Source organism: Lissotriton helveticus, chromosome 8, assembly GCF_964261635.1.
Source record: "Lissotriton helveticus chromosome 8, aLisHel1.1, whole genome shotgun sequence".
NCBI lineage: Eukaryota > Metazoa > Chordata > Amphibia > Caudata > Salamandridae > Lissotriton > Lissotriton helveticus.
In genome coordinates, this window is record NC_136069.1 from 101,404,971 (window position 1) to 101,429,966 (window position 24,996).

A 24,996-nucleotide genomic window follows, 5' to 3' on the forward strand; every position below is an offset into this window, starting at 1 on the left:
CAATACAGATCAAATAAATAATGTATGGTGTTCAGCACAATTCAATAATTTCAGCATATATTACAGCCCCCAGACACCCTCAGGCAACCAATCATTCTGCACACACTCACACTATACTATATATCAGCACATCACTACAAAAATATCACAAAACAATTTAAATATATACAGGGAAAAACACACAAAAAATATACAAACAATACACATCAGTCAGACTGTCACAAGTGGAAGCTGGAAAAGGAACAGGCTAACCCAGTGTTCCAAACTTGGGTCAAACCAGCACTGGATCTATTCGCAACGAGAGAGAACAAGGAATGCTGATATTATGCCAGCAGGTTCCCTCAACAGGGATCAAGAGGGATGCGATGGGCAGGGATTTGTGTGTACGCTTTTCTCCCAATACCATTGATTCCGAACGTGCTCCGCAAGATGATGCTGGAAGGTTGCCATCTTCTGATTGCACCCCGTTGGCCAAGACAATATTGGTTCCAGGAACTTCTACTATTGTCTCAACACCAGCCCATTCGCCTACTGCCGACACCTACGATGTGGTCAAGGGACAGAGGCCAAGTGGTTCATCCGGACCCATAGTTTTTGTACTTCCACTGGCACGCATGGCTCCTCAATTCAAGGACCTCAACATTTCAGAGGACTGTCGTGAAATATTGGCCAAATCTCGTGCCCAAAGCACAATCAAGACTTATCGCCTCAAATGGAAGCGATTTTACTGTTGGTGTGAGGCGAATAATATTCACTCAATTCAAGCTCCTGCAGAACAAGTTCTCCATTATCTGCTTTCTCTAGCCAAGTCTGGGCTTACTTTTTCATTGGTCAAAGTAATCTTTCTGCTCTTTCCAGATTCAGGAAATGCTCAAAATGTCCTTTTCTCTGCTCTTCTTCACTTGTCAAACATTTTATGAAAGGACTTTTCCGAGCCTTCCCTCCAGTGCGAGAACCCCTCCAGAGTGGGAACTCAACAACCTGCTAGCACAGTTAATGAAGCGTCCATTTGAGCCGATCCCTAAAGCTGATCTCCAATTCCTCACTTGAAAGGTTGTTCATTTACTGGCTCTTACCTAAAAAAAAAGGGTTAGTGAAATCCAAGCTTTCACTATAAAGGAACCCTTTTTTACATTTTGTCCGGGACTACTTTGAGCAAATCCCAGGTTCATTCCTAGGCTACCAACACAAGTTCACTTGAACGAACCGGTAAGATTAAAAACTTTATTTTCGGATCCATCCACTCCAGCTGAAAGACCATTACACTGTCTGGATGTTAAATGCTATTTAAAATTCTACCTACAGAAAACTAAGGATACAAGACGATCCAACCAGCTATTCGTGGCTTATGGTCAAGCAACTCTTGGAAATGCTGTATGAAAGGCAACAATAGCCAAATGGCTGGCATCTGCTATTTATTTCTGCCATGACAAGGCTAACAAACCTTCGACAAGAACAGTAACAACGTCGACAGATTTGTTTGCTGGAGTAACTCTGGAAAATGTCGTGCTGCGACATGGAAAAATTTCCACACGTTCACTAATATTACTGTCTTCAATCTTTGCATCAAGAAGATGCAGCGGTTGGACAGGCTGTTCTAAGTCATCTCTTTCATTAAGATCATACTCAAGTGCTTTTGCCCTTCTATGAATGATTCCATTCTTTAATATTCATGCAAATGTACAGATTTATATGTCTGCAAGATTTTAAATATGTGTGTATATGTGTATATATATATATATATATATATATATATATATATATATATAGGATATAGCTTTGCTTTCTTTAAGACTACTCCATTTGAAAAAGAAAAAAAAGATGTTTTTCAAATACTGAGGATGCTATTTGGGAGTTTATGAACCAATGTCTCCCACCATCCGCAAACAGTATATGGTTATACTGCTTGCTACTCTGATTCAGGCATGTGAATCTATGAAAGATTCCCTTAATACTGGATAAGAAAACAAGTTACTTACCTGTAGCTACAGTTATCCAGTATTGGTATCTTTCATAAATTCACATGCACCCTCCTCCCCGGCTAGTCCGTTCTCTATATCTGGGATACTTCTCACTTGTGCTAGGAAAATCCGAGGAGAACTGCCTCTGCTGGAAAGGTTCTAGAGGGTGCTAGCCGCTGATTGGCTGGGACCAATCTTTGGTTCTTTTTACTATAATGATGTAGATAGGCTACTAAGACTAAGGCCTTAAGCTTTTTCTTTTAGCCTACTACTATTATTTACTCTTGGCACTACTTTTGTATTTACCATGGGACTCCCGCCTCGCCGACGTGAATGATTCAGGCATGTGAATCTATGAAAGATACCAATACTGGATAACTGTAGTTACAGGTAAGTAACTTGTTTTCTTACTCTGGTTTGCTCATCCTCACCTTGCTTTTAATACACAGGCTACTCACATCAACACTCTTAACATGAACTCTGAATGTCCACACAAAGAGCTGAGAAATTCCCAGCAGAACTTTTTTTAAAAAGCTAACCAGTATGCCTACGCTCCTGTGACTCAAATTAGACGGTCTGGCCAAAATACTGATCCTTATAGCATGGTATTTCACCACCACCACTCTAAATACTAAACCCATGACATGTATAGTAAGCCTTTGTTACGAACCAAGACATGCGTGCATGCTTGATGAGCCCTCCAGGTCACAAAACAAGTACAGTAACTCGTAGTATGGGATAGACCTAAGCCTTTGTTCACACTCTAGATTAGCATGATACCATAGCCAAAAACAAAGTCGGGATACCAGATACAAGCATTCAGGAACTCCAGATAGGGGAATGTGCTGGTACCATGCAGGAGACATTTCCTCCCAAAATCATGTTGCCCCCTTTAATCTGCATGGTGGTCCTCAAGTATACAGTTTCACTTTCAACACTTTTTTACTCTTATTCCTTAGTAGACCTCAATCTCTCACTTCTTGGTTTTCTTCTAAATCTCTTTATACTTCTTGGGTAACACCTGTGTACAGTGTCTGACATTACCTCACTGATCTCACCCCTCCCCCTCCAAAATGATGAGTCCATATAGCATAAAAGAAACTAATCGGTTTAATTTTCTCCCATTTCAAATTGTCTCTCAAACACAGCAGGTATTTTGGTCCCAGTGGCTGGTGCCATATTTATAACTGAAACATACATCTATTATTTTAAGTCAGAGGACTTTAAAGTGCAGAAAATGTTCCATATCATGAGCATTTTTGCAGAACCTTTGCTGCACTTCAAATTTCTCCCATTTGTAAAAAATGTTTATTTTTTCAGTATTGGATCTTCAATTGATTCACATACTTGAATCGTCAGTCATCTAGGTAGGAGTCCCATGGTAACTTCTGTAAAAGCAATACATGTTATACATAGGCTACCATGCAATGAGAAATTACTGCCATAGTCTAGCCACATTATTTTGTAAAGAGTACGAAAGTTAAAACTATAACCAATCAAATGCCAGCACCCTTTAGAACACTCCAGAGAGAGGCTGAGTCCCTCAGAATTTCTACTGCACGTCGCCTGAGAGGGTCATCCTGAGCTCTGCTCAGTTTTCCTCACAATTTTTCTATTTCTTCAAACTGTTAGCAAAATGCTGGAATCCTTTATAAAAGGACTCTTCTGATCATGTGAATTCTGTGGTATGAAGCAACTACATGCTCGGGGTCAGCCCCTCTACTCCCCACTGCTTCCATTGGTAGGCTTCCCACAACGGGAGAAATATTTCACCACCAACGCCCTCAGGATATGAACGGAGCATGAGGTGACAGAAGTAGAGTCCCGTTTTGGGCATGGGCAGCTGAAAACATATGTCCAAATGAGAGAAGGCTATGACCTCCCCCTGGGACAATTCCTGAGACATAAATGTTTAGTTGATCGTGCCAGACACTGCTGGGATCTCACTGAGGGCGAACCACCGACACACCCAGTGCGGCACACAGTTCACCGTGTCGGCGTGGGGAGACACTTAGTCACCTGACACTACAATGTGATCCGGGAATTGATCACGACCCCTCTACAAGCCCTGCGACAGAAATGGGAGGCCGAGATAGGATGGGTGCTCCATGACAAAGAATTGGAAAAAGGCACTTGAGTACCCAAAAATATTACTCTGATACACAGTTCGCATGCCCCAGATGCCAAGCACCAGAGGCGAATTTTAAACACATGTTCTGGGACTATCCCACAATCCAACAGTATTGAGATAGAGTACATCAGACCCTAAGGGCGACAGTCAACTTAATGAACATTTCTACGTGGGAGGCGAGCGCCCTAGGTGTCTTTCCGCAGGCGGACGAAGTGCTGTGCAGGTTTGCATCCCTGGCTCTGCTTTTACCGAAACGTGGAATAGCCATGCATTGGAGGACCCCCAGAGGCAGCCTGGATAGTGTGAGAAGTTGGCCTGGTATATGATGTTTACTATTCTAGTGAGCACCTTGCACCAGTCCAAACAACCCTTATGGTGATGGTTGTAAAGTCAACCTTATAGACCAGCTATCCTAATGGTAGCATGAACAAAGCAGTCTTAGGCTAAAACTTAAGAGAGCATGTGAAGCAAGCTGTTTTACCATAGGTAACCCCTTGAATACCAAATGAAAGGACACCACACGGGTTATATATAAAATATATATGTATTTATTACTAAACAACCCCTCTGAACTCTTTGAGGTCAGAGGCACAAGCACATAACAAAAAACTTAATTATCATTCAGTAAGTTGCACAATATACAGTAGGTCCTTAGGGGCACGTAAAACCATATACTAAAATAGTGATATAAGAACCATGTCACGAACAAAGGATAGGCTTAGGGCCTAGAGAAACGCTGGGGCTACGCTGTACTAACGAGTTAGGGAGCAGGAGGCCCACGGGATGCGTGTGCAGTGTATTTGCACACACGTGAGTTACCATAGAGTTAGAATGGGAACGAAAGAATTACAAACTAGCTCTTTTAGGTCACTTCCGGATGGACTAGGAGAAAGCTACTGAAAACTAGGACACTAGGATAGTTAATACCCACAGGAGCACCGCAGTACTCGCGTTACCTCACCCACAGGAAGCGGGTGCATAGGTGTCAAAGTGTGTCGGGTTTCGTGCTGAATCCTATGGAGCCTTGAAGAAAGATGCTGCAGGCGACCAGGAGAGAAGTGTCCGGGTGGATCCAAGAGCGGATCGAGGATGAAGAGTACCTGAAAGCAGAGGGGACAGAGTCTGGGTCACTAGCCAGTGACCAGGAAGGAACAAGGAAGGAACCAGGCGATGTCTGGTGCAGTCAGGTGAATATGCAAAGCTTGTCTCTGCAGACACGGGGACCAGGAGGCTTTGACGACGACCAGGAGCTGGATACAGACTGTCCCACAAAGGAGCTCGCTGTTGGCGGCGTCGGCTTCCGGATTGGAGTCAACAGGCCTTGGCAAATGCAACCCACGCAGGAATCGATGATGGGCTTCTGTTCAGACCAGCAAGGTCTGGGCAGCTTCTTTTTTGCAGGGAAGCAGGGGCCCACCTGGAGCAACCAGGCAGGCAATTCAAAATCAAACGTTCGTCGTCACAGAGGCCACTAGCACACGGGCAAGCAACCGGACAGACGCGTCGAGCAGCAAAAAGCAGAAGGACCCCACGCAGAACTCGTGGAGTGCTGATACTCGGTGTAATTGATGCTCGGGCTTCTCAATCCCCAATGCACAACTTCGAGGATGCCTCAGAAGCTGCACAAGTAGCAAGGAGCAGGCTTTTCAAGATGGCCGGTCCCACGTCTCTCGTCGCCTCCACGGATCTCAGCTTTGCAGGGACTGTGGATCGGGGTCAGAGAAGTCTGGAAGTCTGGCTCTCGTCGGACTCTGCTCGGGCTCCGGCAAGAGCGTCGACAAAGTAAACCGCGGATCGCTGGATGGTGACTGTTTGCACAGGGTGGTCACTCCTTGACCACAAGGGAGATTCTTCAGTCTTCTAGTTGCAGTAGAATGCCGAAGGTCCAGAGTTTCGTTGCAAGTTTCAGTCAGGATAAATCTAAAGTCTCTAGACTCCGCTCCTACCTATATACTAATCTGGTGGGCTGGATTACCTGCTAGGTCCCTCCTATGGGTGGGACCAGGGAAGGGGGTGGTTACACCCCTTTTCCCTTTGTCCAGTTTCGCGCTGGGGCTGGAGTGCCCCGCAACTGGTTTGAACTGGGCTATGCATGGGACACCTTGTGTGCCCCAGGCAGTGTCTCATTTCATTCAGCCCTCCCTGCCCCAATACACTATGGCCTGTCTGGGGAGGTGCTAGCACCCCCAAGACAGGAAACCTATTGTCCAAGCCTCCCTCGCTGGAAGGACTCCCAGCAGCAGGAGGTCAGACTTGTGTCTGTGGCAGCAGCATCCATTTTGTGATGCTGAGGATCTGGTTAACTTTAACCGGGATTAGCAGGAACAACATGTCTTCTCCCTCTAGAAGGGTGGAATGCTACCCCCGTCGCCAGAACTGGTGAGGGGGTAGTATTCCAAAGTGTATGACACCTTACACGACATGTTTTGATAAAGCCAAACTAAAGTTAGCAATAACCGCGAGGATTATAATGCACTTAAGAGTATATGGTATGGCTATATCATAGAACAGCTATAAGGACATGGTTCCGAAACCTGCAGACAGGCTCAGCTCATGCTAGAGCACCATCTCACATAAAACCAAGCACTCTGCCTTCAGGATTGTTAAGGCCGGCCATAGGAGTGACTTATAGGTGCATATGTGTCTATATATAATGTTAGGTATAGGAATTCATATACCTAAGCAAGTGGTGATTACATGACCTTGCCCCAGCTGAGTGATCAGCCAGTTGTGTCAGTTTGGATGGCCAGCCAGGGGTGGCAAAAGATATGCTGCAGCCCCTGGTAGGCCGTGGGTGCACCTATGCCCTGGGTACCTATGGTACACTATACAGGGACTCACAAGAGTGACCCATTTCCCAATTGGTGATGTACCTAAAGTACATGGTATGAATTTAGAGAGAGAACAGCAGGGCTGTGGGTCTGATTAGCAGGCCCACAGCCACATTAAATTCGAAAACCAGTGAAGCAAAAAGCAAAAAGTGGGGTGACCATAGGAAAGCAGACCCTACCCTCCTACAGATAGGCACCGTAATAAAGTGGGGGGCAGCAGAGGAAGAAACACTAAGACGAGTAGGTGAAAGGGATACGTAAACATCCTATCTCCATGGAATGGGCACACCTGTTTCAATTTGCTCAAGAGGCCGCGCCAAAGGACTCTCCCGCGACCACACAATCCCGCTCCCAGACTAGACCCCTGTCCCCCATGGCGCAAACAAACACCAACACGTAAGAGCCATGTGATGTGAAGGGCTGACTGTGTGCTAGAGCCCCATCGGATTAACACCCCGGTCCACGAGGGGAGACTCACATCCCCACAGGCTCCTCTCCCCCCTCATTACTGATACCACTGCTCCTCCACGGGCAAACCAGAATCCACCACAAAATAGGCAACCATCATAATACTGTCCGTAGGCTCCCCCACCTCCCCCCTCAGTTCCCTGTTGCACGTTTTCCCCCCAACACCCACGTATTTGGGGTATCTATATTGGGAACACACTCATAGACCAGATCATAGGAGGGGTTACGGGATTAGAGCGGGGGACTTAAGTTCAACCTCACACCTCATGGAAACCCACATAGGCAGGCACTGGGCACTAGACAACCTATCATTACCCGTACTAATCCATCTGAAGTATATTTTCTATGTTTCGTTATTTATTATACATGACGTTGCATATATGACGAGATGGTTTTTCCATGAAGCAATGCTGCTGCTCAACTGCTTTCATGCGCCGGTCCTCATTTATTGCTAATGATATGTATCTATGTACCATGGAAAATGAAAAATCCCAGTAAAGAAATTTAAACAAAAAAATAAATAAATGAAGTAACTACATGCTGAAGACCCATATAAAGCCTGCATTTATTGCTTGCATCCCCTTCACAAAGTTAGGGATTGCAAGATTTGTAGAACCTCACCACAAAACCTTTGAAGGATAGAGAAGGAAGATAATTAATCTGCCTGCAGAAACTTACAAATAAATCTGATGCACCTTCTGTTGAAGGCAGTGTGAGCTCTGATTTCTCTTCCATCCAAGAAAAGAGGGGTTTCAAGAGTCTCCTTAAGGATACAACAAATCTTTTAAAAAAGCATCATGCTTCTGCATGTTCCCCAAAAAAAGAAACCCATGCAATTTCTGCTTAGGTACATTCTGATCCCTCAACTTCCACCTCTTGTGGTGTCAAAACTAAAGAAATCTTCCTCAGACTCTTTATAATCGAAGCAAAAATCAGCCAGTAAATCTTATGTCATTGACACATTTGTCGGCGTGTAAATCAGACAAGGACAGCTTCTGCACCATCTGCGGCGGCTTCATCAACGCCTGTTCTCGCTTTGTCACGATGCCAGTGTGACCGGTTACTCCTGCACTGCCGGCGACCATCCTGCCAACAACTGTCAAGCCTGTAACTCCGCCTACATTACAGATTCCGTCAATAAACGTAGTTGGCATTTGTACCTATGTTGACGACCTTGTCGACGATGACTACTTCAATGACGACCAATGTCTAATACTTCTACTACCACTTCAGAGTTGACGACCACCACATCTGCAGTTACTCCACCTCCACCAGTGTCGACTAAGAGCTTGTGGACGACCCAGTTATTACTACCCAATAAGCCTTTACCTCTAATTCTCTCACCAGTCTCCCTCCTCAACGTTCTCGTCAACGACTCCATCGATGAGATGTTTACAAAATCCTTCCCTGATTTCACCATTGCCAACAAGCTGCATACTGGATGCGCAGGAATCCAATGAACTTTTTGGCCAAGCACATATCCCATCAAAGCTAAATGTTAAATTTCAGGAGTATGAAGAAATGTATGACACCCAGGATTACCGTAAGTGCTACGTACAACAGCCATATGTGAACACTCTTCATGAACCCATGGTTCACCTCCCAGTTGCATTGATTCAGGATCTACAAGCAGTGCTCCAAGATTCTCGCACACACTTTTCACTAACGCCTGCAATAGTCATACCAGCGGATCTGCCTAATTTAACACCTCCTACGCCACTTAATGGCACCGGTTTCAAATGTAGCCGTGTCACCGGGACATGACGATGAGGATGATAATCAAGACGACAGTTATGACTAAGATGAACTTCAGGACACCCATTTGCCAATCAATGAATGGGATAATTATTTAATTCCCACATCTTCACCTCCTATTCCTCAACAAACTGACTCGCCACCGGAGGACATAGGTGTGTTTCATGCCTTCATGGAGAAAGCAGCCTCCAGGTTCCAACTTCCTAAGCAAGTTAAACAGTCTGACTGTTTTCTTTATGATTTTAAGGACCAATCTAGGAAGTCTGTACAATCAATTCCTAGAGTTGATTAGGGGAGGAACGTTCGAGGATCATGAAAACGCCAGCTTCAGTTCTTGCAGTCCTTCCCAGGATTGACAAGTGCAAAGCTCCAAATGACGCTCTAGCATGTTTGGTTGGACAGCTCAAACAAGATTCAGTAATTTCCCAGGCTGCGCAGTGCAGATCCAAAAATCCTTCTATGACGGTCACTGCTCCACCTGACAAGGAAAGCAGGCATCTTATTTTTATCTGAAAAGGTTTACCACAACTTCTGACATGACAGTTTGAGTTGCCTATTCTTGTGTGATCCTGGGGAGGTACGTTTGCCAAATGTGGTCAGATCTCACCATATTTAGATCTCCTTCCAGAACATAAAAAGCAGGAGGTATGAAAGATTCTTGTGGAGGGAGAAAGATCCACCTCTGAAATTGATTCAGCGATGGATGTGGCATCACTCGCCTTTTAGCAACTAGCAGGAGTAGTGGTTCCTTAGACGCCAGAACTGGCTTAAGGCGAACACCTTTCTTTCGAAAGTGCACACCAAAATTCTAGATGTCGAAGCACTTTTAAGTAAGCACATTGACGATGGCCTTCAATCCATCAAATCCAATCCAACCATTGCCAGATCCCTACGATCTCTACAGTTTAAAGAAACACCCTTTAGCGGTATCCAAAGTAGATTTTACTTACTCCTTTCAAGGAGATTACCAGAAATATAATTCTATTCAACCGTACCAGTAATTTCGCCCTGCCTATCAACAGCACCAGGCCCACTGTGCTCAACTAGCGCCTACATTTCCCATACAACAGTCAACAAAGTCAAGGGATACTGTCTGAAAACAATGACAGTCCAGCTCCACTATCTAGACCCCCCCCCCCCCCCCACCCACCCACCCTACCCCACACACCCACCCTACCCCACACACACAAACTTTTTCTAGGAGCCCGCATTTCTCAATATTACCTGCAACAGATTACTATGGACCGGTGGGTCCTGTATCTTCTTAACCACATTAGTGCTAAGGCAATTTCCCCTTAGTGCTGGTACTCCAGATTTCCCATTGTTTATGACGAACTCAGCTCGTCATGAGCACACGAGCAGTGTACTGCATGACGAGCTGAGCTCGTCATGAGCATGGAAGGGGTTAAATATGGCGACGCGTTAGAATTTACAGAAACCCTGCTCCTCCTCATCCACCTCTTCCAGCACCTCTGACACACGTATGCTGAATCAGGAAGCATTCTCTTTGCTACAGAACGGGATGATAGAAGAAATAGGATTTAATTCCCACTTTTTTCTAGTAAGGAAAAAGTCATGAGAATGGAGTCTCATTCTGGACCTCAGGCATCTAAACAAATACAGGAGAAAATCTTTCATAATGGTCACACTACATGAAATGCTGTAAATGGTCCATCGTACAGATTTCATGACCAGTCTCAATTTGCAAAATGCGTACTTCTGTGTCCCGATACACCCCAAACACAGAACTTTCCTCCGTTTCACTGTAGGAGAAAATATTAATCAGTTCAAAGTCCTGCCATTCGGCCTCCGCTCAGCCCTCGAGTTTTTACAAAATGCCTTACCCGACTTGCAGCACATTTTCGATTGAAGGTTCTGCAACTTTTTCCGTATTTAGAGACTGGCCAGTGAAAGCTCCATCTCATCAACAAGCCTTGGAAGCCACATCTGCATGTTTCCATTCTCTGGGGTTCATAGTCAAATACCAAAAATCCCAACTTTCTCCAAAGCAAAGGATAACTTTCCTGAGTGCAAATTTAGACATGTTACAAGACAAATCATTCTTGTCAATAGAAACACAAAAGACTATCATAAAGCTGGCACACAACCTCTTGAAAAGAGTTTTTCTTACTGTCTCCACAAATCTTTACTGGGCATGATGTCCTCCATTATCCTTTTAATTCTTTGCACCGGTCTCCAAATGAGACCGATTCAGGACCAACTGGACAGTCAATTTCTTCAGGTCACTGGATCATTCAATGATCTGGATCGGGTCACGCCTCCAATGAAAAAGCGCTTCTTGGTGGCAATCCTCCAAAAATCTCAGAAGGGCTAACTTTCCTATGTCCAGTTCCTCACTTTATCACCACGGACGCTTCACTGGAAAGTTGGGGAGCACATCTACTGGAGCTCTAAATTAGAGGCAGATGGAGCCCCTCTATATCCCATATTCGCATCAGCTTTCTAAAGTTAAGAGCCATCACTCTAGCACGTCAATATTTCCTTCCAAGAGTGCAAGACTCTTCTGCCATCATACGGACAGACAATACCACCTGCATGCATTACCTTAACAAGCAGGGAGGACCTTGATCCTACATCCTGTCTATGGAAGCACACAAATATGGACCTGGGTGCTTTTGCACCACATCACAGTCAAAGTAGAACATCTGCTGGGAGTGCAGAACAGATGTGCAGACACTGAGCAGACCAAGACAAATTTGTGACGAGTGTGAGACAAATCAACAGATTATCAATTCCATATTCCACCAATGGGGCGAGCCCAGTCTAGATCTCTTTGCTTATCGAGAAAATTAAATGCTTGTTCTTTGTTTGCAGGAAACCTTAGAGGGTCATGGGAGAATGAGTTTTTGATAAGGTGGTCAGGAACCTTTCCTTACCCTTTACCCCCCATGCCCTTTAATTCCCAGGATTCTCATGAAATTGAACAGGAAACCATGCCAGCTGATTCTCATTGCTCCATGCTGGCCTTTGACTGCATTGGTTTATAAACTCTTACCATCTTTTAGTGATTGTGCTCTCTCCAAGGAGTGTGGTAGGTAGGAGCATTGTCGCCCAACACCACCACCACATGTAGGTAGTTTTTTAATAGAATAGATCCTGATGAAATCCGATGGATCAGTATTGACTGCTAGGCATGAAGCATGCCGACCACTTCACATGAGTTGAGCTGAGCTCCACTGGACCATTGAGCAGAGCACAGCCACTCAGTTTGTTTTTAAGAAGGTAGATTACCATACCAATAAAGGGTTTTTGTGGACTATCCAACCTTTTTTTAACATCACTCACTTGCACCACATCTACATTGTTTTTTAGGACCCACACACCTAACGGCAGGAACTAAAGATCCCTGCTAAAGAGCTCCATTTCAGGGGCCCGCAGGGCATTGCAGCGCCGGCCCGACGAGGAGCAAGTCCATATGATGAAGCATGACACCTAGCTTGCTAGGTGTGCTCCGACTAGGAGGATCCCCCCAGCCTCTATCCCTCCTTCTCTTTGTCCGCCCTGAGGGAACAGCATACCTTTCTTGTTGAGGACATACACTAGTTATTGCATATAAATAAGAAGCAATATGGTACAGAAAACATTATATACACCTAACATATATAGCCATGAGCTGGAAACAAAAATAGCTCCAGGAGTAGAGGCTTACCTTATTGAAAACGGTGGCGTAAGACCGCTTGTCCTACAGCTGCATCACTGTAGTTTGCAAAATCCAAACAGTAGGGATGGGTGAAAGAGTGAGGATTATTTCACATAGGAGCACTGCAGATTTTCTCCAAAGGAACACCAGCAAAGAGAGCAGCTGAGGTGGAGATTGCTCTTGTTGAATGTGTTTTAGTCCTGCGTTGTAGAGGTTTGCCTGCTTTAATATGGCAGAGCTAGATTGTTGCAGCGATTCAACGCACTAGAGTGGCTTTAGTGACTGCAGCATCTTGTTTAGAAGTACCATAGGCCACCAGCAATTGGTCAGTCTTTTGAACTGTAAATACGATTTTAAGCATCATTTGATGTTTAAAGTGTGTAGTGCTTTTTCAGCAGGTGTAGATGGATTCGGGAAAAAGGTGAGTAGAATCAAGGGTTCGTTGAGATGAAACTTCGATGGAACCTTAGGAAAAAAAACGTGACTTGGTTCTAAGGAGGACATCTTTTTCTGTAAAGTGTAGAAAGGTTTCCTTGATAATCAGGGCCTGAATCTCACCAACCTTTCTAGCAGAAGTGAGGGCTATCAGTAATTAGAGCTTCCACGTAAGAAATTTGTGTTCCGCTTTGCGAATGGGTTTAAAGGGTGACTTCATGAGTTGCGAAAGAACGGTGTGGAGACTCCGTGCCGGAGGAGGCATTTGAATTGCGTTTGAATAAACCCTTCATGAATTGCTTCACAATCCTTGCAGAACAGAGTCAAGAGGCGTTAGAAGTACTTTTAAAATGAGATGACAGTTAAGTGAACTGTGATAAATGCATATACCAATCTTGATTTTGCCAAATGGAAGGTGTGGCTGAAAGATGCGCAGGAATAGCTAGAGAGGTTGAGAGGCTGGCTGGATAATTGAGAGGTAAAGAGTAGAGCATTGAGAGGAAAGATGGATATAAAAGTGACTGAACCAGAGACCGAAAGTAAGAGGCCTGGTGAGAGTTATAAGCACCTCATCCAGCCATTTTATTTCCGTCGTTTAAAATGATCGGATTTAGAGTAGATGTTAATGGAGTCAAATACCAAAAAAATTTCTATATGACTAATGGTCCCCCTATCCTCCGCAAACATTTTACGATGTCTGTGTGGCCCAAGTGCCCTGTGAACTGTTATAGAATTTAAGCCACTCTGCCAGACTTGTGTTGTGAGGCCCAGGGAAAGGGTCCAGGCTCAGATAGGCAAGGAGACTGGAAAACCCAAATTTGACCAATGGCCCTGCGGCTGGTTAACTGGCCCCTGGCCTGGACTGGCTTGCTCACTGGTGCTCAACTCCAGAGGCTGCTTCATACTTTGGGTTGGTGTGTACAAAGTAAGTTTGATGGTGACTATACACAAATTCATCCAACTCATTGTCATATGCACAATAACAATGGGCTGGCATGGACAGGTTGAGAATGGGTACACCTTCTCCTAAAACAAAGAATCCAAAAACTCAGGGAGCGACAAGAGCAAGATAATCAATTGTCAATTGATGTTACTTTCTGGGATGTCACTGCCTCGGATGTCACTTGCTGTGTGGTTCCATCTTATGCGAATTATAGTGGTCCCTTCTGTTCCTGTTCTGACCAGATCCCTAGAAGTCTTAGGACCGGCCCTCTCAAATAGCTTCTTTGTAGTGGTTTTCATGTAATTAACCAATTCCTCTCATTGGTCTTTTGTTGCTTCCATATTAAAGTAATAATTTCTTTGACTAGTACATCTGTGTGGGTCCTTTAATGCACTTTTGCACAAGAGTGAGATTCATATGTTCTCAATGAAGTTCAGTAATCTTATTCTTGTCATATGACTGTATCAAGCTCTTGTATTACTTTCTCTACAGGTGCAAATGGCATGAAGAGAATGATGTTTTATTCTGTGCATTGGCATCTTGTAAAAAGATTGCGTAAGTTTAGCCCTTTTTATTTTTGATTTGATTTATTCATTTAAAATGTTAATTTTTGTGCACAAATTGTTAGAAAACAGCTGATCATTCTAAATCAGGGAACTATGGTTTTATTTGCTTTTTTTCCATCAATGGGACTGGCTGTCATTCTTAGGTTGATCTAGAGACTGCTTAAGATGCATCTCCAACCTCCAATTATAATATAAACAGAAAGGGGCTTTGCTGTGCCAAAGTGTTATTCTCATGTGAGTTCAGCCCCCAGGTAAGCTTGTTTATTGGGGGCATGATGGTTGACAAGGATGTTAGGCACCCGAGGTAAAGTGATATCTGATAAGACGTTTAGCCACAGATTCCTTACCTTAGAATTATCCCCAGGCGTCAGACTGGATCCAGAATAATTTTGACCATAACCTCTGTGTGCTGGTCGGTGGCATCGTTCAGCTCCGCGGGGTGTTGTCCGCGCCGAAAGTGACGTCCACGGTGCGTATACAGGTGTAACCACAGCACGCTGACGTCAGTTCTTTTCTTTCCGTGCAAGTCAGTGCATATCTGGAATAGCTACCCCTACTCAAGTTTTTTACTAACTGTTTTCAATGTTTTGTTTTGAAATTTTCTCCACCTGTTCTAGAAGAAGGCCATTTTTTAACCCTGCGGTGCCTGTCACCAATTGAGGTCTGTGACAGACCCGCACCTTGTGTGCCACTGATGCCTTGAGCTTCACCATGACCCGAAGGCCTGCTCCGATTGCTGCGCCATTCATCCCAAGGCCTTCAGGGAGAAATCACTCAAGCTCCTGGCATCTCGTTATGACAATCCAGATCCCAGTCAACAGTCCCTCGGAGCAGTCTCTGAGTCCGAGAAGCTTGTCGCACTCGGCTGTTGGGACATGCAGGTAAGTCCTGCCATAAGAAAGTCGAAGCATCCTTTCCATGGCCCCTTGCCTCACACTATCTGCCTTTCGTGGCCACGGAAGGGGCTTCTAGCTGTGTCCTGCCAAGCCACTGCGGTACTGAAGTTTCCCACTCTCTGCTTGGACATGGTACCTGTGGGTCAGGTACCTAGAGGTTGGGTCAGTCCATGATTCTCTCCCGCCCAAGCAGCCACAGCCTCCAAACCCACCTAGTCTGCCCGTTTACTATCATGGGCACCCAGTGGGCAGCAGAATTACTCCAGTATTGGAACTCTCATAGATTCCCATGCTAAAATCACTCCCCGTTGTTGGAATGGGTGTCCCTGGTATTCATTAAATAGCATTAGAAACCGTCACTAAAACAGAACCTAGGCCTAGGCCCATTCCTGTTTTGCAACATACATTTTTTGTAAAAGAGACCAAAAAAATGAACAACCAATCAGATTGGCCTCACCCCCTAGAACCCTACTGAGAGAAGCTCTGAACCTCAGATTTTCTACCGCACATTGTGCAAGGGAGTCTCCACTGAGCTCTGCTCAGTTTTTTCCTAGAACTTTGTTTCTATAACCTTTTCTACAGTTTTTTTCTACTACAACTTATTCAGGATGTCGGATAAAGAGAAGACCCGCTTTAAGGCATGTGCTACTTGTGCTAAGAAGAGATTATACATTGAAGATGAGCACAAGGATTGTATTTACTGTCTGTATCCAGACCATAAGGCTGCAAACTGTAAGATATGCCCACCTTTTCTACCAAGACTTTGCGTGATCGTGAAGGGCGTCTCTTGACCTGGCTCCAGAAGCTGAAGTCAAGAAGGGAGCTAGTGACAGCAACAAAACTTCTTCTGCGACCTCTTCCAGAAGGTCTGTAAAAAGGGGTAGAGCTTCTCCTTCACCTTCTGAGAAACGCCCTCGTAAGGCCCTGAAAAAGACCTCTGATAGATCTAAAGGCTAGTCGCCTCACCAAGGTGTAAAGGAGAGGGAAGGGCTATCAAAAGAAGTGAGTCTTGAGAGGAAATCCAGTTCTGTTCCTCCGTCAACTCCTGCAGCTTCAAAGACCTTCAGAAAGCCATCATCGTTGACTTCTGAGGTAAAATCATCAAAGAAGACTCACTCGACGACTCTGTCATCGATTCAGCGGACAAACTCCAAAGGTACAGTCTTCATCTTTAACCCCGTCGACGAGTTCGTAGACTATGGTTTCCTACTCATCGGTACTGGCACAGGGCTCTGTCGACGACTTCAACGCCGATTGTATTTGTATCGTTGACGATGGTGTCGAAGATGACGACGTCGTCCAGGATGTCGACGACCAGTCTAACGACGCCGACAACTTCGAGGACGACTAGGACATCGACGACGGTGATTTCTTAGTCTACGATTCTTTCGTCGTCGACGGTTGAAAAAAATTCAATTTTGCTCAATGAACGTCAAATCACACCGGAGATGATCTCGCCGAGGAGGGTGACTCCTTTACCTTCTGCCCTTCTCCTAGAAGAAGAGGAATCGGACCAGGAGGAAGGACCTTTTGGCTATGCTGATAGCCCTTTTTAACTTCACGTAAAATGCCAGAAGATGGATTCCGAAGGGGAGTACGAGGATTTTGAACAGTATGGTCTGCCCTCTCAATATCAATAGGACTATCATCAGGAGATGGTCCAAATGCCCTCCTTACCGACCGACTTACAAGCTATGCTCTTGGATCACAGGAAAAGATTTGCAACACAGCCTCCTGTTTCAGTGGGAGTAGTGGTTACTACTATTCCTCCATCTTGTCCCGTGGCTACGCAAGTACCACAGCCTCAGCCAATGTTGGAAGCGCAGGATGTTCCACCTATTACGCCTGCCATACAAGATAACACTTCTGATGACCAAGGAAATGTCACGATTCCAGACGCGGAGTGGGATGACTGTTATTCCAGATCCAACTCCTCCTGCTCCGGCACCGGTTGATTCCCCCCACCCCACCACCCCCTCCGTAGATATAGGGGGTTTCCATAACTTTATGGAGAGGGCCGCCAAATGGTTTGCACCGCCCATCACCAAGGTTGAATCTGAGTGCTTCCTTTATGACTTTAAGGAGCCTTATAAGAAATTGGTCAGGTCAATTCCGTTTGTGGACCATGTGTGGGAGGAAGGCTTAAAGGTGATGCAAAATCCAGCCACGGTTATTCTAGTTCTACCTCGTCTGGAGAAAAAATATAAGGCTCCAGAGGGTAGCACAGCCTGTTTGACCAGCCAACTTAAACCGGTTTCGCAGGCCGCCCAGAGGAAATCTAGAAATCCTTCGGCTCCCCTTACCACTCCTCCAGATAAGGAGGGCAGGCGTCTGGATAATGTAGGCAAACGATTTTCTTCTATATCCAGCCTACTAGTCAGAGCTGCTAATTCTTTGGCTATACTTGTACGATACGATCACCAGATGTGGTGCGACCTATCCCCCCTATCTTGATCAGTTGCCGGAAGAAGGAAAGAAAGAAGCTACAAGGATTCTTCAGGAGAGCGAAATAACAGCGGCGGAAATCATTGATTGTGCAATGGATATTGTAACAGCGGCTTTTCGCTCATTAGCTGGAGCAGCTGTTTTTCGTCGATGGGGCTGGTTATGGGCTACTTTGTTCCGCCCAGAAGTCCAGAACAAAATCTTGGATATACCTTTTGATGGGGAAGTGATGTTTGGAAAACATATTGATGGTGCGCTCCAAGATATTAAAAAGGATACAGAAACCGGAAAATCCTTAACAACTCTGCAGTACCGCAAGTTCCCATTCCGAGGAGCGAGGGGAAAAGGTAACTCTACATACAAGGGAAGTTCTCTCCCTGGACCTTCCTCTTCCTTTGCAGCCGATTGCTTCGCTGCTGACTATGTCCCAGGGCCAAGTCTGTCATCCGGATCCTCAGTCTCTTCAGCTCTCGGCATGGCTCCTGAGCAGCGAGAATTTTGTGTGCTGAATATCTCAGCAGAATGTAAAGAAGTACTTTCTCAGGCAAGAGCCCCAAGTACAAATAAGCCTTACAGATTAAAGTGGAAGCGTTTCTGTATTTGGTGCCAGCATAACGGTCTCCATCCTTTTAAATCTGAGCTGCATGAAGTTCTTCCATACATCCTCATTAGCAAAAGCAGGACTGGCTCACTCTTCCATCAAGGTGCACCTGGCGGTTTATTCCTCGCTTCAGACGCAGGTCTGCAGGCCCTTCAATCTGGTCAGCAAGGATCATTAAACAGTTTCTCAAGGGACGTTTGAGTTTTCCCTCCAGTCAAGCCTCCGCCTCCTCTGTGGCATCTGAACTTGGTTCTCGTCCAGCTTATGAAGCCTCCTTTTAAACATATTCACAAGACGGAGCTGAAATTCCGCTCCTGGAAGGTAGCGCTTCTTCTAGCTTTGACTTGAGCTAGGCGTGTGGGTGAATTGCAGGCTCTCACCATTCAGAACCCTTTCTCCAGTTCAAAAAAGGAACGATGATTTTACGTACTAACCCAAAATTCATACCTAAAGTTCCTTCGGACTTTCATTTGAGTGAGCTGGTAATTCTTAAGACTTTTTTCCCTCAACCAGCTACTCTGGCAGAGATAGCACTTCACTCTTTGGACATTCAGAGGTGCTTAATGTTCTATCTTCAAAGGGCTAAAGACTTCAAAAAGTCTTCTCAAATGTTGGCATCTTTCAGCCACCCTTGTAAGGGTTTTCCCCTTTCCAAACAGGGGATCGCATGTTGGATTACCAATTCTATCCAATATTGTCACAAGGCAGCGGGCAAGCCCCTGGGAGGTCGAGTCGTGCTCATTCCACGAGGGTGTTTTCCTCTTCTACCACCCTCTTTGCTGGTGTTCCTATCCGTGAGATCTGACGTGCAGCGACCTGGATCAGTACACATACGTTTACAAGACATTACTGCCTGGATGCGGCGACGCAGAGTGACACAGCGGTCAGCCAAGCAGTACTGAGGAACCTCTTTCAGTAGTGGTGAGCTTTCCCTTTCATCCCTCCTTCCATGTTACTGTTTTAGCAGCTCTTGCACATGTTTTAACCTCATGTGTTTGTTTTCTGGAGTTTCTAAGTATGTTATTGACCATTGAAAATGTCTTTGATATATTTTTACTGTGACTTTATTCCTAGTTTGAGATTACTCATGGTTCCAAAAATGTGCTAGTTACTCTGATATAAGCATGGGAATCTATGAAAGTTCAAATACTGGAGTAAGGAAACCAGTTACTTACCTGTAACGTTGGTTCTCCAGTATTGGAAACTTTCATAGATTCCCATGCGACCCACCTGCCTCCCCTGGGAAAGCTCAGCCTCTTCCATCTTCAGTGGTTTGGTTACACAACCGCTATGAAAATCTCAGGTTCTGAGCTTCTCTCAGGAGGGTTTTGGGGGTGAGGCCTATCTGATTGGTTCATTTTTTTGGTCTCTTTTACAAGAGGAGGTGGATAGGTTGCAAAACAGGTATGGGTCTAGGCCTAGTTTCTGTTATAGTGATGGTTTCTATTGCTATTTTATGTATATCGGGGACTCCCATTCCGACGACGGGGAATGATGCAAGCATGGGAGTGTATGAAAGTTTTCAATACTAGAGAACCAAAGTTACAGGTAAGTAACTTGTTTTCTTCTTGATCACCTTCCCTACTGGCAGTCCATACCAGCGGTCAGTGGATTTTGCACATTGTCCGTAGGGGCTACCACCTCTCTGTCGAGACTATCTATCCCTCCATATCACCTACTTACAACAGGCTGACGGTGAATCACCTAACCCTTCTCTGCCATGAAGTGATGGCTCTTTTGGCAAATGAGCCATAGAGTGCCAATTCCAAAAGTAAGTTGTGGTTCCTATTCCCACTACTTTCTGGTGTCCAAGAAGGACGGCAGCCTTCATCCTTTCCTTGCCCTGTGCACACTCAATTTCTTCCTCAAAAAGGAGAAGTTCAAAATGCTCACTCTTGCTCAGGTCCTGTCTGCCCCAGACCCAGGTAACTGGATGGTAACGTTGGACTTGCAGGATGCATATTTCCATATTCACGTCCAGCCTTCCTACAGGTGTTACCTGCGGTTCATAGTGGGGCACAAGTACTTTCAGTTCACTGCTCCCCTTTGCCCTCACCAGTGCCTCTCAGGAGTTCACCAAGGTGATGGTGGTTGCAGCTCATCTGTGGAAATCAGGGGTGCTAGTCTTCACCCTATCTTGATAACTGGCTGTTGAAGGTGTACTCGCCCCAAGCTGTTGTCTCCTAACTTCAGAACACGCCAGACCTCCTGCATTTGCTGGGATTCACTATCAACATGCCAAAGTCACACCTGATCCCCCTCTCAGATGCTCCCTTTCTTCGGGGATGTTCTGGACACTAGTTTTGGGCCTATCCTCCCGAACGGCGAGTCCCGGATATTCCAGATAAAATACCTATAGCCGGAATTTCGGTGAGACTGACTGAGGCTGCTGGGCCTCATGGCCTCCTGCATCCTGCTAGTGATGCATGCCCATTGGCTTATGCGGGCTTGAGCGTGGGACCTAAAGTTCCAGTGGGCGCAGCATCAGGGGAATCTCTCCGACATGGTCCAGATCTCTGAGGGAACCCTTAAAACATCTGCAGTGGCGGTGTATGTACCGCGATTGGATCAGCTGCAGATCCCTCTCCCTTCCTCAACCAGATCTGTCATTTCTGACAGATGTGGTGTTCCTGGGATGGGACTGCCAGCCAGGAGAGGTGGAGATCAGAGGTCTCTGGTCTCCAGCAGAATCCAAACTCCACATCAACCTGTTGGAGCGCCGAGCGATCCGATGTGCCTTTCTTCCCTCCATCAATGGAAGGCTAGTGCAAGTGTTCAAGTACATCGCTGCCGCCATGTTACTGCAGCAAATGGTGGGGTGGAGTGTGGATCCTTTGTCAAGAGGCTCTGTGTCTCTGGACATAGCTGGAACAGAAGGGCACCTCCCTGGTGGTCTAATATCTGGTGGGCACTCTGGATGCCAGGGTGGACAAACTCAGCCAAAGATTCCTAGCTGATCATTAATGGCGTCTCCATCCAGAGGTGGTGTAATGTCTTTATGCAATGGGGAAAACTTTGGTTAGATCCTTTCACCATCTCTAAGAATGCGCAATGTCAGCAGTTGCACATGCTTGTTTTCAAGGCGGCTCTCGCTCGGAGAAGCTTTTTGTCTGCAGTGAAGCTGAAGACTCCTGTATGCCTTCCCGCCCATACCAATCCTGCCCAGAGTTCTCAATAAGTTCAGGAATGACAAGACCCAAGTCATCCTTCTCGTTCCAGACTGGGCTCGGAGAGTTTGGTATCCTGAGCTGTTGAGCTTGGCTATTGGTCCTCTGATCAGGCTACCCTTCAGTAAGGTCTTCTGTCACAGTAGCAGGAAAGGATTCTCCACCAAAACATGTGAACGCTCCACCTTTTTGCGTGGAGATTGAGCAGCGACAGTTGACAGCTTCTAACCTTCCTCCCAAAGTCTGCACTGTTATCTTGGCAGCCAGGCGTCCCTCTCCCACAACTGTATTTGCTTGCCATTGAGGCAAGTTTGGGGTATGATGTGCAGAGAAACAGGTTGACCCCCTTTCACAGGTTCTTCGTTTTATTCTTGTCCTTGCTCAGCTGGGGTCTGCCCTGGTGCACCTTGAAGATTTACCTTTCTACTATATCAGCTTTTTTGCAGTTGTCTGACCAGCCATCCCTCTTAAAAGGTTTGCAACATAGGTTTCCTCCTTCACACTTCACCATGGCCTAGTGGGACCTTAACCTAGTCCTGCCATTCCTGGTCTGTGTTCTTTATGAACCCTTGCACTATTGTCCTCTCAGGCTTCTTACCTTTAAGAAGGCCATTTTGGTGGCAAAAACATCTGCCTGGAGGGTCATTGAGCATCAGGCTTTGTCATCCAAGCCTCCATACTTCAACATCTACCAAGTCAGGCTGGTTCTACGAACTAGAGTTTTCTTTCATGTAAGCCAGTCCAACACCACTACTTTTGTGTTCTGCCACATTCCTCTAAGGAAGATAAGAGACTTCAGCTACTAGACCCAAATAAAGCATTGTCGTCTACCTTGGCCACACGAGAGCGTTCCGGGTGAATGATCAACTCTTTGTGGGGTATGTCGGAGCGAAGAAGGGAAAGGCCTTGCAGAAGTAGACCGTCTATTGTACGTTATGCTCTGCATTAAAATCTGCTACACATTGGGCAGGCTCTTAAAAAAGGCCATTTAGGACTTGTCATCCCTGTGTACAACTTGGACTATTTTGAGAAATGCCTATATACCCTCATCAGAAACCAAAATACTACAACTATTGTGGCATTTTCTCTGCTAAAACTTTAAAGGATAATGAAGGATTCTACTTTGGCTACCAAGAGGCTAAGGAAAATCCATTATCTTCTGATGAAGTTGAGGATCTATTTTTCTTCAAAAAAGCCCACAAAAAAGAATCCCTGATGAGAGGCTTCCCAGAAGCCCTCCCCAAAAATTAACAAGAGCAACAATATTAATATTTCGACAATTGTCCTGCTTCTAAGGTAGTCAAACCTACAAAAAAATCCTCTTTCTTTCGTCTTGTGAAAAACCGAATATAACTAGGTCAGAGCCTCCAACCCCATCTGCGAAGGAAACTTCCTTCCTCTTTTGCCCTTAAAAAGGTATCAACGTGACTGCCATTGGCAACGGCTACAGTGAGGACGACGATGACAACTTTGTCGTCATGATCTACATCAGTATTGAGATCACATCGACAAGACAGTTGACTACTTTCTTGTCTATGAGTCCTATAAAGGTGACAACAGTAATTTTGGCTGTAATACTAACCAAGCCTGTTTCAGTTTTTCAAGCACAGGAGTGCTCCATTGATGAGACAAACTGAAAATACCCTTGTCACCGAAGAGGATATTCCTGTTACTATCCTGCCTCACCAGACATCTCCAAGTAAGGCTTTGCCTTTACCTCCGGCACACTTGATGTATATGTAAAAATCAGATGACGAAGGTCCTTTTGATCCTGCGTACAGTCCGACACAGCTCCATGTGACGTGTCAGGAGGACACTGATAGCAGATATATATGAAGGTGAGCTTTCTTTCAGGACAGACCTGCCCTAAAGTCCAAGTCTATTGAGAGTTATGTTGAGCGATACTCATATGATGTCACTTACAAGGATCAATACCAATAACAAGAACCTGTGATGCAAATTCCTATGGCCTTGGTAACTGACCTCCCCAATGTTATCAGATTATATAAGAGGCTTCCGGAGTCAGATAACCATCTGCTACCACCACAATCAACACACTGTCTCCTCACACTCGCCATTTACTCCATCAGGTGAGTAGTTTGTCAGCACAATCGAGGCACACTAACGCCTAGAGTCTTGGCACTTTTTACTGTTCATGATGATTATGTGGATAATGGTGAAGAAGAACCTAAAGCTGGAGAGATTACACATGACCATACATCTGCTGCTAAACAGGAATGAGACAATTTATTTTGCTCTACTTTCCACGCCTCCGCTGACTTCTAGTTCCCTTTCAGATGACATGAGGGGCTTCCATTCTTTTCTTGCCGAGAGCCTCAAAGTGATTTGATCTGCCAATACCAGTAAAGCAAATGAATAGCTTCTTATGACTTTAAGGAGTGAGCAAGGAAATCGGTTTAGGGTATACCGAAAGTGGATCACATATAGGCGAAAGGTTTAAAACTCATGAAAACCCAGCAACAGAAGCTGTAGTTATGCCTTGCTTGGACTAAAAAAATAGGACCCTTGCAGAATCTGAGGTTTCTCTTGTTTGCCATCCGTGTTCTGTCTGTAGTTGTTGGCCGCTTCAAGACACTCCCGAAATCATTACTCCTTGCACACCGCCAGACAAGAAGGAAAGATGCCTGGATAATGCAGATACAAGATTTTTGGCAGTAGCAGCTACAACTGTTAGTGCTTCTAACGCCTTGGCCACTCTAGGAAGATACTATAGACAAAAGTGGTTGAACATGGAAGCCTTCATAGAATTCCTGCCAAAGACAAGTGAAACGAGGCAAAGGTGATCGATCAAGAGGGTGAAAGAACATCTGTCAGTCAGTTCAACTTTATTCCGATACAATAGTACCCATGAAAGCACACAAAACAATACATCACAGCAGGTAACCAAAAATTGATTTAAAATAATTAAAATATCCAATATACAGATGCTAAAGTGACTTGTGAAAAGCTATACATCGTGTCATTACATATAAAAAAAAAACATTTGCAGAATATTTTTATAACAATGTCAAGGGTCCATCATGGATCTTCGCGCCTTTACTGCAGATTTTTAATAAGTGCTAGTGCGAAAAATAAGATTAACATCATCTAATTCTATCATTGATCGATATGCTAC

General features: G+C 45.2%; 1 protein-coding gene across 1 annotated transcript in view; it reads left to right on the plus strand.

The window, feature by feature from the left end:
* The window catches only part of MAEL (maelstrom spermatogenic transposon silencer), a 1,192,885-nt gene that overhangs the window by 880,143 nt on the left and 287,746 nt on the right, over positions 1–24,996 (plus strand). Inside the window, exon 9 of the mRNA XM_078656687.1 lies at positions 14,678–14,740. Coding sequence (XP_078512813.1) covers positions 14,678–14,740 — 63 coding nt within the window. The remainder of the gene's footprint in view (positions 1–14,677; positions 14,741–24,996) is intronic.